Source organism: Aotus nancymaae, unplaced genomic scaffold (assembly GCF_030222135.1).
Source record: "Aotus nancymaae isolate 86718 unplaced genomic scaffold, 86718_ANA_hifiasm-v0.15.2.pri h1tg000058l, whole genome shotgun sequence".
NCBI lineage: Eukaryota > Metazoa > Chordata > Mammalia > Primates > Aotidae > Aotus > Aotus nancymaae.
This window is the reverse complement of record NW_026988472.1, coordinates 36,650,423-36,663,376: the sequence shown is the minus strand read 5'-3', so window position 1 is coordinate 36,663,376 and position 12,954 is coordinate 36,650,423. Positions and strand designations below refer to the sequence as shown.

Genomic DNA, 12,954 nt, shown 5'->3' with positions numbered 1-12,954 from the left:
GCTGAGCATGGTGGCTGGTGCCTGTAGTCCCAGCTACTTGGGAGGCTGAGGCACGAGAATCACTTGAACATGGGAAGCGGGGGTTGCAGTGAGCTGAGATTGCGCCACTGTACTCCAGTCTGAGTGACAGAACGAGACTCTCTCTCAAATAAATAAATAAATAAATAAATAAATAAGCAAGCCATGAGATGATATACATGAACACACTCTGAAAAGTTTAAACGTATGATATAAATGTGTTAGTCATTATTATATCATCTCCTCACCTATGTCACTCTTTCACTAGTTGGGGGATTGTTTCTATTCTGGTATGGAAACAAGATACTATAGAGTGTAGGGTAGCCCGGAGGTGAGGGTGAGAAGGTTAGGTGGTCCCTATGTCCTGCTGATTTCATGCCCAAAAGGGTGATGGCATCGAGCAGTTCATTATTGCCTCTTCTAAGAGTGCTGTTCTTTGTAAGACTTTTGGGTAAGCCTGTGATCTCCTTGGGTCTTTAGCTTATGGGAAGAGTAGAGGAGGGGTTATTACATAAGCTAGTTTAAAAAGCATATTTAGATATACTCCCTCAAAAGGTTTACTTTCCAAAATTTACACTGAGATTTTAAAACTTTTGTTAAGTTAGCTGAAGTTAAGTCATGAACAAACTTTGAATAGTTTGCAAAACTGACAGATGATGCACTTAGCAAGGTTGTGGAACACCTGCTACAACTTTTTTTTTTTTTTTGCAGCATGGAGTGGGATGGAGTCTCACTCTGTCACCCAGGCTGGAGTGCAATGGCCCGATCTTGGCTCACTGCAACCTCCGCCTCCCAGGTTCAAGTGATTCCCCTGCCTTAGCCTCCTGAGTAGCTGGGACTACAGGCGCTTGCCACCACGACAGGCTATTTTTTAAAAATCTATTTTTAGTAGAAACAGGGGTTCACCATGTTGGCCAGGCTGGTCTCCTGACCTCAAGTGATCCCCTGCCTCAGCCTCCCAAAGTGCTGGGATTACAGATGTGAGCCACCACGCCCAGCTCTGCTACACCTATTTTAAGGCATTCTTGTCCTGGTTTAGTTGAGGAATTTGGAGGTCCTGATACAGCCCCCCAGTTTCTGAAGCCTAACTAAGGAGGCATCTGAGAATGGTGTTCTGGGTAGTATCATGGGAAGATAAAGGTAGCCTCATCTGGAAGGCTCTGCAGTGTCTTGGGATTCCTGTTATCATGGTAAGTCCCAGAATGAATGCCTATAAGGATGCATTTACCACTTGCAGGGTATTTCTAAACGCTGTTTTCAGACCTAGTGCACGGGGCAGGCTGGCTGCAGGGCTGGTAGTAGGAAAGCATGAAATGATTATCAGAGTCGACCTGATTAAAGACAGGGTGTGAGTGTTGAGTGGGGCGCTCACTGGCAACTACCTGGATGTAAGTAAGCCAGGATGAGGTGAGCATAGGAACCTAAAAACCAGCTATGGGAACAGGAGACAGGAAGTCAGGGAGAAATCTCATTAATTTACCTCGATGGTCACAATCTCATTTGTCTTTTCTTTAAAAAATCAATTGTCTTTTACCGTTATTACAAAAGTAGTTCATATTTATTGTAGGAAATCTAAAAAAATTTTAGGTGAGCTAAAAACTTAATACCATTTAAAGATAGTCATGGTTGATACTTTTGTTGAATACCACTCAAATGTACGTTTATCTACAAATATTTTACAATTTACGGATTCATCCAATAGTACTACTTTTTCCCCAATGAACATTGGAACATGAATATTTTTCCATGTGTTGCACATTCTTCTAAGTCATTGAGTATAGTGTTCAATTGAGAAAACGCCTTAATTTAATTACTTCCCAATGGACATTTAGGCTGTTTCCCTATTGTTAACCCTCTGTGTTAAGTTTTGTGGCTAAGTTTTTGTCTAAATCTGAGACTATTTCTCTAAAGTAAATTCCTAGAAGTGGAGGAGTTGCTGTATCAAATGGTATCCCCCATTTGAGGGTTTTGAAATGCATCTTGCCCAACTTCTCTAGAGAAAGTGGTACCAATTTGTCTTTCCACTAACAGATGAGATGGTTTAACCTTTAATGAGTTGCATCTTAAAGATGCCGTTGGAGGAAATGAATAGACTCAGTTTTTTGTCTAATTGATATGGGGAAAATGTTAGTCACATTTCATTCTTGAGATCATTATTGCATAACCAGATACGGTTCAGTGAACCCACATAAGCATTTGTTGAGTACCTACCATGCTCCTAGGCCTGGGCTGAATATCCCTGCTGCTAGAATCAGTTTCAGATACTTAGTACAGCAATTGATAAATGAGAGGACCTGTTGGAATATGAGTAGAATATGAGACACTGAGCTTCATAGTGGAAGGAAATTAGTGTTTTATCTGCCAGATGCTGAACTGTAGCAGTGGTTCTCAAAGTCTGGTCCCTGGATCATCAGCATCCCTTCTGCTAGATGGGCATCATCTAGACCTACCTGCTGAATCAGACTCTGGGATTTGGGTCCAGCAATTTATGTTTTAACAAGATCTTAGCTACCAAACTTCTGTAAGATGCCAAAGATTGAGAACCACTGAGCTATAAAAATGCAGCAAATGCAAAAGAGGTTAGACTTGTTGGGTAAAGGTGGGGTTACTACTAACTTCTCCTGGTTTGCCTGGGACCATCCCAGTTTTAGCGCAGAAAGTCCCGCATCCCAGGAGCCCCTTCTGTCCCAGCTAGACCGGGATGGTTGGTCACCCTGGTAAAGGGTGCAGGGGTGAAGGGAGGTTCCTTCGTTGCAGCCTAAAGATAATTATGGCAGGAAAAAAATAGAAGGGCCAGCAGAGAAGGTTTCAAGATGGAGGGCAGATTTCAGAAGCTGTTTTCTGCTTGTCAGCTCTAGGCTGATAGATGTGGTGGCAGGAGGTTACCTGCAGGAAGCCAGCAGATGGCTAAGGCATCTTGCTGAATCCCTTGACAGGAGTCACAGCTGTTAGAACTTGATACTTTCTGGAAAGGGGAAGGTTGGCATTCACCAAACTACTGCAAGATGCCAACTAGAAAAAAAAAGCCATGATTAATCTTAGCAATGATGACAATGAGATCATTTTACAGCAGAAAACATAACCAAAAATGCTTTGTAATTGCAGCAATTTCCATGTCCTGACTGATGGCCCCCTAGATTCTAGAATGGTGTCCGGCTTATCTGATTACAAGAACTAATCCTGAATAAGATGTAACATTCATTCTTAGAGTAAGCATTCATCCTGGATTTTCTAAAGCAGGTGCTATTTAAACTCTTTTTGTTTTTTACTACAGTCATAATGTATAAGGCCTGTAAAATTTCAGTTTTGAAAGTATAGTGTACAAACTTGTAATACAGGTCATCATATGTTACATTGTTACATGCATGGTGTTGATGACAGAAAGACAGGATGACCAATTTATAGATCAGTTAAACATAAGAAGTTCCTTATTTTTCCTAAACCAACAGTCCTGAACCTGTTTGAATAGTCAGATCACCTGGGGAGCTTTTAAAAAATGCCTATGTTCAGGGTTCCATCCCAGCGATTGTGACTTAATAGGTCTGAGGCAGGGGCTTGGACATGGATATATTTAAAAAAAAAAAAAAAAAAAGCTCCCCAGGTGATAAGCATTTGGGGTTGAGAATACTGTACTTACCCTGACATAAACCAATGAGTCCTAAGTTTAGCGTGTGCCAGAATAGCCTGAGGGGCTATTCAGTAGGTCTGGGGAGGTGGGGGTGCAAACATTTCCATCTCTAAGGAGTGCCCTGGTGATGCTGATGCTGCTGGTCTGCAGACCAATCTTGGAGCACCAGTTTCCTAAACCGTTCCTACTCCAAACCCCAAATGACCTTACAGACCACATCTGTCACCCATTAGCTAGACATGTGAATAAATAACTCCCTCTCAAAACACTTCTGCACATTTACTCCTACGTATCCAGTATTTCTTTTCTCTACTGAGTTTAAAACATATTTAAACTAAAAAGCATATTTTAGAGAGCTTGGTATAAGTTTACCTTCCTCTTTAGGTCTTGCAAATAGGATTATTTGTCTAGTGGTATCCTTTCTCCCTCACTAGATTGTAGGTTCTTTGAGGACGTTTGTATGTTCAGAGCTTACCCATGTGGCTTGGAACATCATAGGTGCCCAGTAAATGTTAGTAGTCAGTGGTTATGCATAGAAATTGCATCATCACAACCATACCCATCTATTCCCAATAGTTGTTATAGTAGGATCTAAATAGACTGACACTCCAAAATTAGGGTCATAAAATACGTTCACTTAGTGAACTAGAAGCTGTTGCACAGAACAAGTAAAATAAAGAAGTGAGCAGAAGGTAACTACAAGTGAATTTCACCAAGAAGTACAATAATGTAGATATGATATATCAACAATAGACCTGAAATATAGACTATACATAGTTTAATAATATAAGCACACACCTAAGGCTTTTGAAAAAAATTTACTGTCACAACTTGTACTACAGTAAAGCCATGTTAATATGCATCAAGAAAATCCATGCAAAAGACCAAATATCCCATAGTTTGACAAAACTAATAATGCAATAGAAGGTATTAACATAGCCCCTTACCAAAAATATCACAAACATCCACACTGAAAGAAAACAGACACAGGTACACACTTAATGAAAAACCCAAGTATATTTCTGGAGAAAGCAGCTACAGCAAATATGGACACAGATTTAGTTCAATAAACAGTTGAATGTGTATGCTGGCCCACACATCCTCAAGCCCATTGAATTCTCCTTTGTAATTTTCCCTTGGTCACCCTTTTTTTGGACTGAATTTACTTTGTCATTTGCCCCTGGCTCTGTCACTTCTGTCCCAGAGGCTGCTGGAGGGATCCTAAATGAACAAATTCAATAAGCTTATTCCTTCAGAGGAATCAAAAGAGATGTTAAATTTATGAATGAAATCCTCCTAAATGTAGATGAGGTGATTCAAGTTGTCTTGCATTGTGTTACTACATTTATAAAAGTTTGCTGGAGAGAAAGGGAAAAAGCACATGGTCTGGGTTTCTTCAGACTGGCAATGAAAGTTGGGGCTTCCTGTTTTGTAAAACTCCGACCAAACATGGAAATAACAGGAAAATATGTCTGAGTCTGGTTCATAGTTGTTTCAAAACTATCTACATTTGTAAGTGTTAATACTAAAAAAAAAAACACTTCCAAATAATGTATAATTTTGGAAGGTAATGTCTTAAAAATATTTTTCGTATAACTTTTCTGAACCGTACACTTATGAATATGGAACTTAAAATTAATGCTGCACCAAAGTGAAAGCAACAATGAATGTAGGGAAAACGGATTCAATTAGTTCAATATTCTCTAGGCCAAAGGCCTTTGATCAATATTTTGTCTAATTTTCTCTTTTCTGCATATGTCACAAACATAAAAAAAAATTTTACTTTTATTGGAGGTCAGCAGGGTGGACTAAGAGGATACAGGAGTGGTGGAATTTGCATAAAACTGTGCAGGACTTTTTAGCTTGTTAAGATCTGTATTCTGATTGAAAGTTTATTGGAAAAATGTGCTGATCTCAAAAGTACACTAGTTCTGCCATGATAGCAAGAGAATGGAACCAACAAATCCTTTTATCTAGAAGGAAAATGAAATCCAGAACTTGTATAATGCAACATATCTCAAATCTGGTACTGAATGAGAAAATTGAAGAAGTAATATGTTGGTACTACTAGTAGTATCATATAATGTTTTAAACTTTGGCTAACAAGATGTACTCCTAACGATAGGTAATGCTTCAACCCCAGTCATCCCTTTGAATTTCACAAAATACAGATTCAATTCATTCAACAAGTATTTATTGAGTGCTTACCATGAGCCAGGTATTGTTCTAGCTCTGAGGATATCACCATTAAAGAATAGCAAAAAATAAAAATCCCTTTTGTTATAGAACTTGTATTCTAGTTGGGGAAAGAGAAAATTCACACAAAATAAGTCAAATGTAAAGTATCTTAGATGGTGGTAAGTGTTATGATGAGTTACAAAGCAAGCAAGTGGGTAGAATAACATCATGCCCCTTAAAAAAGCACTAGGGAAGGTATTAATGAAAAGATGATCTTAGTGTAAGTATCTGAAGCAAGCCATACAGATAGTGGTGGAAAGTAGGTTCTAGGTTAGGGAGAGAGGGGTAGGGCAAAAGGAAAATTCTTCCTTTTCTTCATATCTCTCTATACAGTGTGAATTTTCTAGGCCTGAATATATTTATTTATTTGTTTTCTTGAGGTCTGAGCTGTAGAATAATGGGCTAATTTTGTTTTTTTTCTCCATACTTGTTTGTACTAAAAAAAAAGTCTAATTAATGCAACTTACAAAAATATGTACTGAAAGCCAGACACATTGAGGCATTTAAGTTTTCTGGGAAAGCTGTAGCTACCGTCAGGGTATGATTTATGACTATAAAAGTCAAATAGTTGAACCTGGGGTAATCACCCATTGAATGTGATTGGTTCTTTGGCAATTGTGTCCTAAACAAAAGCAGTCTGCCTTTTATGATTAGTATTTTGCTAAGCTCCAACTAGGTTACTCCATATTTACTGATAGGAGAATTATAATGAGAAACACCAATAAAAATGAGAGGTTGACCCTAGTAAAAAACCCAAAGCAGGCTCTTGTGGCATTCCCTGGTGCAGATTTGAAAGAGACACTAGTACTGATAAATAATTAGGTTATTACAAACACCAATATTTTCTTTTGTCAGAATTTTAATCATTGAAATGGTATAATCACAATTTGTATTTTTGCCTGAAATAGGAGTGGAATTTGCTAGTGTTAACAAATGCAGGAACAAAATAATACTATGTAAGGTTAGTTAACTGTTAACTGTTTTTCAGCAGCCTTTAGAAGAATTTTCTATAATATACACAAACTTATTTCTAAAAGAATTTTCATTACACAAGTTGATGATCTTTGGATAATCAAAATTTAAAACATTACATTTATGTGTAGAGCCATTTTTATCAGCCACTACCCCAAATCCTGATTTTCTCCAAAAGGTAACCACTGTGATCACTTTGATATGTATTTGACAGACTCTTAAATAATTTACATGCGTATACACATAAGACATATACACACATATATGTATATGCTCACAATAGTAGAATAGTTATGTAAGAAAATAAATTGTATTTATATATCTATATCTGTACCTTGCCTTATGCCAACAACATGTCTTGGGGATTATTTCCCATGCTGGAATGTTAAGACCTACCTCCTTTTCACTTACTGCACAGCATTCCACAATATGGCTATACCATAATTAAGTCACTGTCCTCTTATTTGGACATTTAGCTTGCTGCACGCTTCTCAACTACAAGCCATGCAGCAATGAACTCTAGTGCACTTGTGCAAGTGATTGGGTAGTGGTTCTCACTGTGGTACCCAGACCAGCAAAATCTGCATCACCTGGGAACTTGTCAGATGCAAATTCTTAGCCCTACCCTAGACTTACTGAGTCATAAACTGAGGTGGGGGGGGCGGTGCCCAGCAATCTGTAATTTAACAAGCCCTCCTGTGATTCTGGTGCATTATAAAATTTGAAAACCAGTGGCAGGTATGTATGTATACAGTCAGTCCTACTATATGTGGGTTTTTTTTTTTTTTTTTTTTTTTGAGACAAGAGTCTCGTTACATCACCAGGCGCCAGGCTGGAGTGCAATGGCGCGATCTCGGCTCACTGCAACCTCTGCCTCCTGGGTTCAAGCAATTCTCCTGCCTCAGCCTCCCGAGTAGCTGGGACTACAGGCACGCGCCACCATGCCCAGCTAATTTTTGTATTTTTAGTAGAGACGGGGTTTCACCATGTTGGCCAGGATGGTCTTGATCTCTTGAACTCGTGATCTGCCCGCCTTGGCCTCCCAAAGTGCTGGGATTACAGGCATGAGCCACCGCGCCCGGCCATATATGTATTCTTAAACACCACTGTGCTATGCAAAAGTATGTAATAAAAGGTCACAGGGCTTATGCGAAAAATGAGGTTGGGGCACAACAATTAAAACCTTTATCAGTGACACATTATAAACAAAAGCTGGGAGCCCAGTAAAAATGATAGCACGGTTTTATACATGTTAAATGGGTAAACACACAAATGCTACAGTAAATATGGCACCTTCCCTTGAAAAGACTTGCTTGTGTAAGTTGACATTGGAGGGGGTGTTCCTTGTGAGCTTTTGGGTTATGGTGGAAGGAGGGTTACATGAAATTGGAAGGAAAGTTTTAACACCGGATGTGGGGAGTGTGGCTCCTACCCAATGTGGCGAACTGAGGCAGTTAGTTATGTTGAGGTGTATGCATTTTGTGTATTCTTATATGGCTCAGTCCATTTGGGTGCAGTTTTCTGCTTTTTCCTAGCATTTCTTGTGGATAAGCAAATTTGAAATGGGAGTTATGTCCAAATTTCCCCCTAATGTATCAATTGCCTTGGAATAAATTTGCCGTTTCAATACAGGTGTTATAGCAGAACTGACTGTATATATGGGTGCTTACTCTTACACATAGATTACACAAAAAGAATTCCATACACTGTACTGAATGGTGTTTTTCACTTAATATTTTTTAGAGCTTTTGCCATATCACTGGTTACTCAGTTTTTAAAAAACAGCATTTAAAGCATTAAGAGATGACTAAATTGATCTCTAAAATGCTTGCAACAACTTACACTCCCATCACCGTGTTTCCTACACCTTGGCCAATATTACCTGTTATCACATTTATTACTTTTTGTCTACCACTACTTAAATGTCCCTCTCCCTCTCCCTCTCCTTCTCCTTCTCCCTCTCCTTCTCCCTCTCTCTCTCTCTCTCTCCCTCTCCTCCCCCACCTCCACAGAGACATTTATACTGTGAGGAACAGCTCCCATAAGTACACTGATAGAAAAAGGAACTGTAAGAGTGTGAAACAGGTGGGAAGGTGGTGTTGAAATGGAAAAAAAAAAAATAAAATAAAATGGATATGAACATAAGAACCTATTAAAAAGGGAGAGAAAAGGAATTCCCTTTCTACTTATTTTTCACTTCTACCTTTGCTAAATACAACTTATCTGCTTTATAAGATAAGATACTGAGTCGACCCTGTAGGGATTCCATCTATCACTCTAGCTGGTTGACTTCTCCAAAAATGCAGCTTACACTATTAATCCATTCACTTCAGCAAAACATGCCTAAGGGCACCAGATTCTTCTGTTTATCAGTATTGGGTTCCATGGCCCCAACAAGCTCAGCAGATACAGTTGAACAGAGTGATGTGATGGCTTCACCTTTTGAGTCTGGGGCCTCTAATGGCAAAAGTGGCAGAAATAGAGGCTCATGCAGGTGTCAGACGTTTTCCTGTAAAGAGGTTGGCAATGGACATAAATGCTTCCAGCTGGGCACATTACCAGCCAGGGAAGCCATAATGATTTAACAATGAAATCACATTGGTTTATGATCATTGTTATCAGGAAATATCATTGCTTTTTGATGATTTACTATGTGAAACGAGTTTTCATATAAACACTCTGATTTGCATTTATATGTAATACATATTTACATATGTATATATATCCAAGTCAGAATGAGGACGGAATAGTGATGTAAAGATGCCGAAAGTAATTAAGGAAATGTAGAAATTATGAATATTATTATGATCTTGCCCCTTGAAAATCATATTAGATGCATTTTCCTTTATGTGAAAATTACAGACAACTATGAGCTGGAGCCATTTCTGTTTTGCAATTAGGCTTTTGCACCTTGAAATTGCAAACTATGATATTAATATAAAGAATATACATAACGGTTATATAGAACCACCATTTCCCTTCTAAATTAAGGACTTGCTTTCCCATCATCATTTCTCCTCATGTGTTCTGACATGGAGAAGAGAGAGAAAAAAAAAGAAGAGGGAGGAAGAACATTTTGACTTATAAAACAGCTTTCAGTCTCATAGGGCCTAGAACTGTTGCTCTGGAGCAGTGAAGGACACTACAGGAGGCTTCTCTCTCTCTTTTTGGTTATGGTTCTTTGCTCTATCAGCTGTGATGACTTGTAAGTACAGTTCCTAGGATCAACCCAGGGTGCAAAATTTAGTGGTGAGTTGCAAGGGCAAAGCAAAGCATGTCTCCTATTCATCTGCACTCAAAGTCAGGTACATAATTTGGGAAGCCCAGTGCAAAATAAAAATGTGGGGCCTTTTGTTCCAAAAGCAGGAAAAAATGACATTGAGGGTGCTAAAATATACAGCCTTGCTCTATCTTTTGTGGTCTTTCTCTTTCAACTTGTCATGGTATTTTTTATTTGCTATTCAATGCTATTATAAGGAAAATGAAAGATTTAAGTCATTGCATGAGTGTTATTTTTCATCTCTATATTGTGGAATGATAGTTTTAAATGCAAACATAAGAGCATTTAACTTGTATGTGGAATCACCAAAATTACACAGTTTGTATTTTGTAGCTTGTATGTGCATATGTATTTTGTTCTTACTAGCATGGAGGAAATGCTGAACAAAACTCACACTGTTTTTATTTCACTTCTTAATACATGTACATTCTACCAATACTCTCTACCTTTGGTTTACTGATGAGTAAGGAAGGACTAAAAGGAAAAGAAACTGTAGGTCATTGTATTAGTCTGTTCTCACACTGCTAATAAAGACATACCTGAGCCTGAATAATTTATAAAGGAAAGCATTTTAATTGACTCACAGTTCACATGGCTGAGGAGGCCTCACAATTACTGTGGAAGGTGAAAGAGGAGCAAAGGCACATTTTACATGGCGGCAGGCAAGAAAGCCTGTGCAGGGGAACTCCCCTTTATAAAACCATTATAACTTGTGAGACTTATTCACTACCATGAGAACAGTATGGGGGAACTGCCCCCATGATTCAGTTATCTCCACCTGGCCCTACTCTTGACATGTAGGTATTATTACAATTCAAGGTGAGATTTGAGTGGGGACACAGCCAAACCATATAATTCACCCTATCTTTCTCTGTCCTTCTATGTCATCATTTTCAGTGTAGGTGTTGGCCAATACAGGGAAGTAACAGGTATAAGAAAGGTTATGACAGGATTCCTTGGTCATTCATGTTTCTTAGACTTCCACTACCTTCTTTTGGTGGTTTAAGCAAATTCTGGTTTGAATGAAATGTATGGCCTCTTAGGGCTATCAGAGCTTACTCAGTTCCAGATATATCATGTTTACCTTGTACTTATTTGGCATCTTGCTGAACTCCCATGCATTGTGGGTCTGATGGAGTCCTGTGCTGCTAGGGCATTGTGAATGCTGTGCGTGAATGGGGCTCCAAGGAACAGCAGACATATACTGTGCACATCTTCTCTGCTTACACACACACGTTCCATTGTCCTCTCAGGCTCCACTCACAAAATACAAGTTCAAAGATAAAATCACTAAGAATTTTGAGATGGTGGCAGGAGAGCATTAAACTAAGTGCAGGACCCTTCTTTGTGGGGTCTGTGTGACGACACAGGCTGCACACCCATGAAGCCAGCCCTTTCTGTATCAGGCAAAGCTGCTGGACAGCCTGAAGCCTCATGGGAATGCCATGTATGAAGGAGCCCAGCTCACAGGAAGCTGGACGTTGCTAGTAGTGTACCAGTGCAAAATGGTTTCCCTGAAACCATTTAATACACTTATTTCAAACTCAGTTGACTTGATATCATTGAGACAGCTAGATCTCTGAGAGGGCTCCAAGTGCCACAAGGAGTGCCTTTCAGAAGGGTCTTTGAAACCTCAGTATTATAGCTAGAACCAGGTACTCATCATTGAATCAATCTCTCTGTATCTCTTAACATTTTTTTGTCTTTCTCATAGGATTTCCAGCAGGAGAGCTCCAGAAGCCTTTCTTTTGGGGAACAGAATATCCTCGGTGAGTAAATGAGTAAAGAAACCAGTTACCAGTTAGGAAGAAAGAACATGTTGCTTTCCTGGAGGACAAAAGAAACAAAATCAGTGGTTATTCAGCAGAAAGAAGGCATAGAGTCTGGCATGGGTTGGCTGTACTCTTATCATTTTAGGTATTTGTTTTCCAATCCTTGTTGCCAGAGTGTATGACTGGACAGGAAGCCCAACTTACACATAGGTGGCTTTCATTTTTATGTATTTATTCTCTTACCCATTAACTCATACTACCAATATTTGGACCTTGAAGGATTGTTGGGATTCAAATTGATGGTGATGGGTCTAAAACCATTCCAGGTAGAAGAAACAATGTGAGATAAGGAGGGAAAAGTGTTTCTATAATGGCAGAGTCTAGTCTGGCTAGCCCAAATGGTATATGAAGGGAAGGTGTGGAAAAGAAGACTGAGATTTGATATTGGAGGGCTCTGCATGGCAGGTAAGGAGCTCAGATACTAATAGGCAATAGAAAATATTGAAATTTTTGAGCAAGTTAGTAAGATAATCAAATTTATCTTTAGAAATATAACCTGTGAAGCTACAGAATAAGTCAAAATTGGTAATGTACGAAGTTAGGGATACCAGTTTAAAAGTCATTTTAACACCAACAGATTGTAGACTCATGTAATTCACAATTTCCATACATAGTAGAGATTCTGATAATATTCAATGTCAGTATCAACACTTTTATTTTATGCTTTTTACTTGCTGTGTTTTAATGCATGGAAAATTTTAGTCTTGATTTTATAAGTTGAGTCTCTTGTGTTTTGGTTTGGATATATGACAATTTAAAAATATAGAGGTTTAAAAGATATAGATTCCCATAAATATATCAATAAGAGAAATTGGGCTTTCCCAGAAGCTGACCTTGTGATAAGTATTCAAGTGCAATTAGTTCTTTTGAGAGATGGTATAAGGAAACACCAACAGGAGAGTGGAGAATTGAGATAGTGAGGGAAACAAGCCAAATAAATTGTGTCCTATGAGTCTTTTATGGCTGCCAAAATGAATTACTACAGA

General features: G+C 38.8%; 1 protein-coding gene and 1 long non-coding RNA gene across 4 annotated transcripts in view; one reads left to right on the top strand and one right to left on the bottom strand.

Annotated features, from left to right (window-relative positions):
* LOC105734572 (uncharacterized) overlaps window positions 1–12,954 on the bottom strand; it is an 885,080-nt gene that overhangs the window by 14,644 nt on the left and 857,482 nt on the right. The window contains exon 9 of one of the 2 annotated variants that reach the window (XR_010338163.1): window positions 2,230–2,312. This is a non-coding gene — a long non-coding RNA (uncharacterized LOC105734572). Of the gene's footprint in view, window positions 1–2,229; window positions 2,313–3,637; window positions 11,964–12,954 lie in introns of those variants that run through there. The other variant, XR_010338164.1, reaches the window with a different exon arrangement.
* The window catches only part of PHEX (phosphate regulating endopeptidase X-linked), a 217,787-nt gene that overhangs the window by 181,689 nt on the left and 23,144 nt on the right, over window positions 1–12,954 (top strand). For both annotated transcript variants that reach the window (XR_010338162.1, XM_012477402.2), the window contains exon 17: window positions 11,851–11,905. Coding sequence is in view for 1 of the 2 variants with exons in the window: in XM_012477402.2 (XP_012332825.2) it covers window positions 11,851–11,905 (55 nt within the window). In the remaining variant the exon portion in view is untranslated. The remainder of the gene's footprint in view (window positions 1–11,850; window positions 11,906–12,954) is intronic.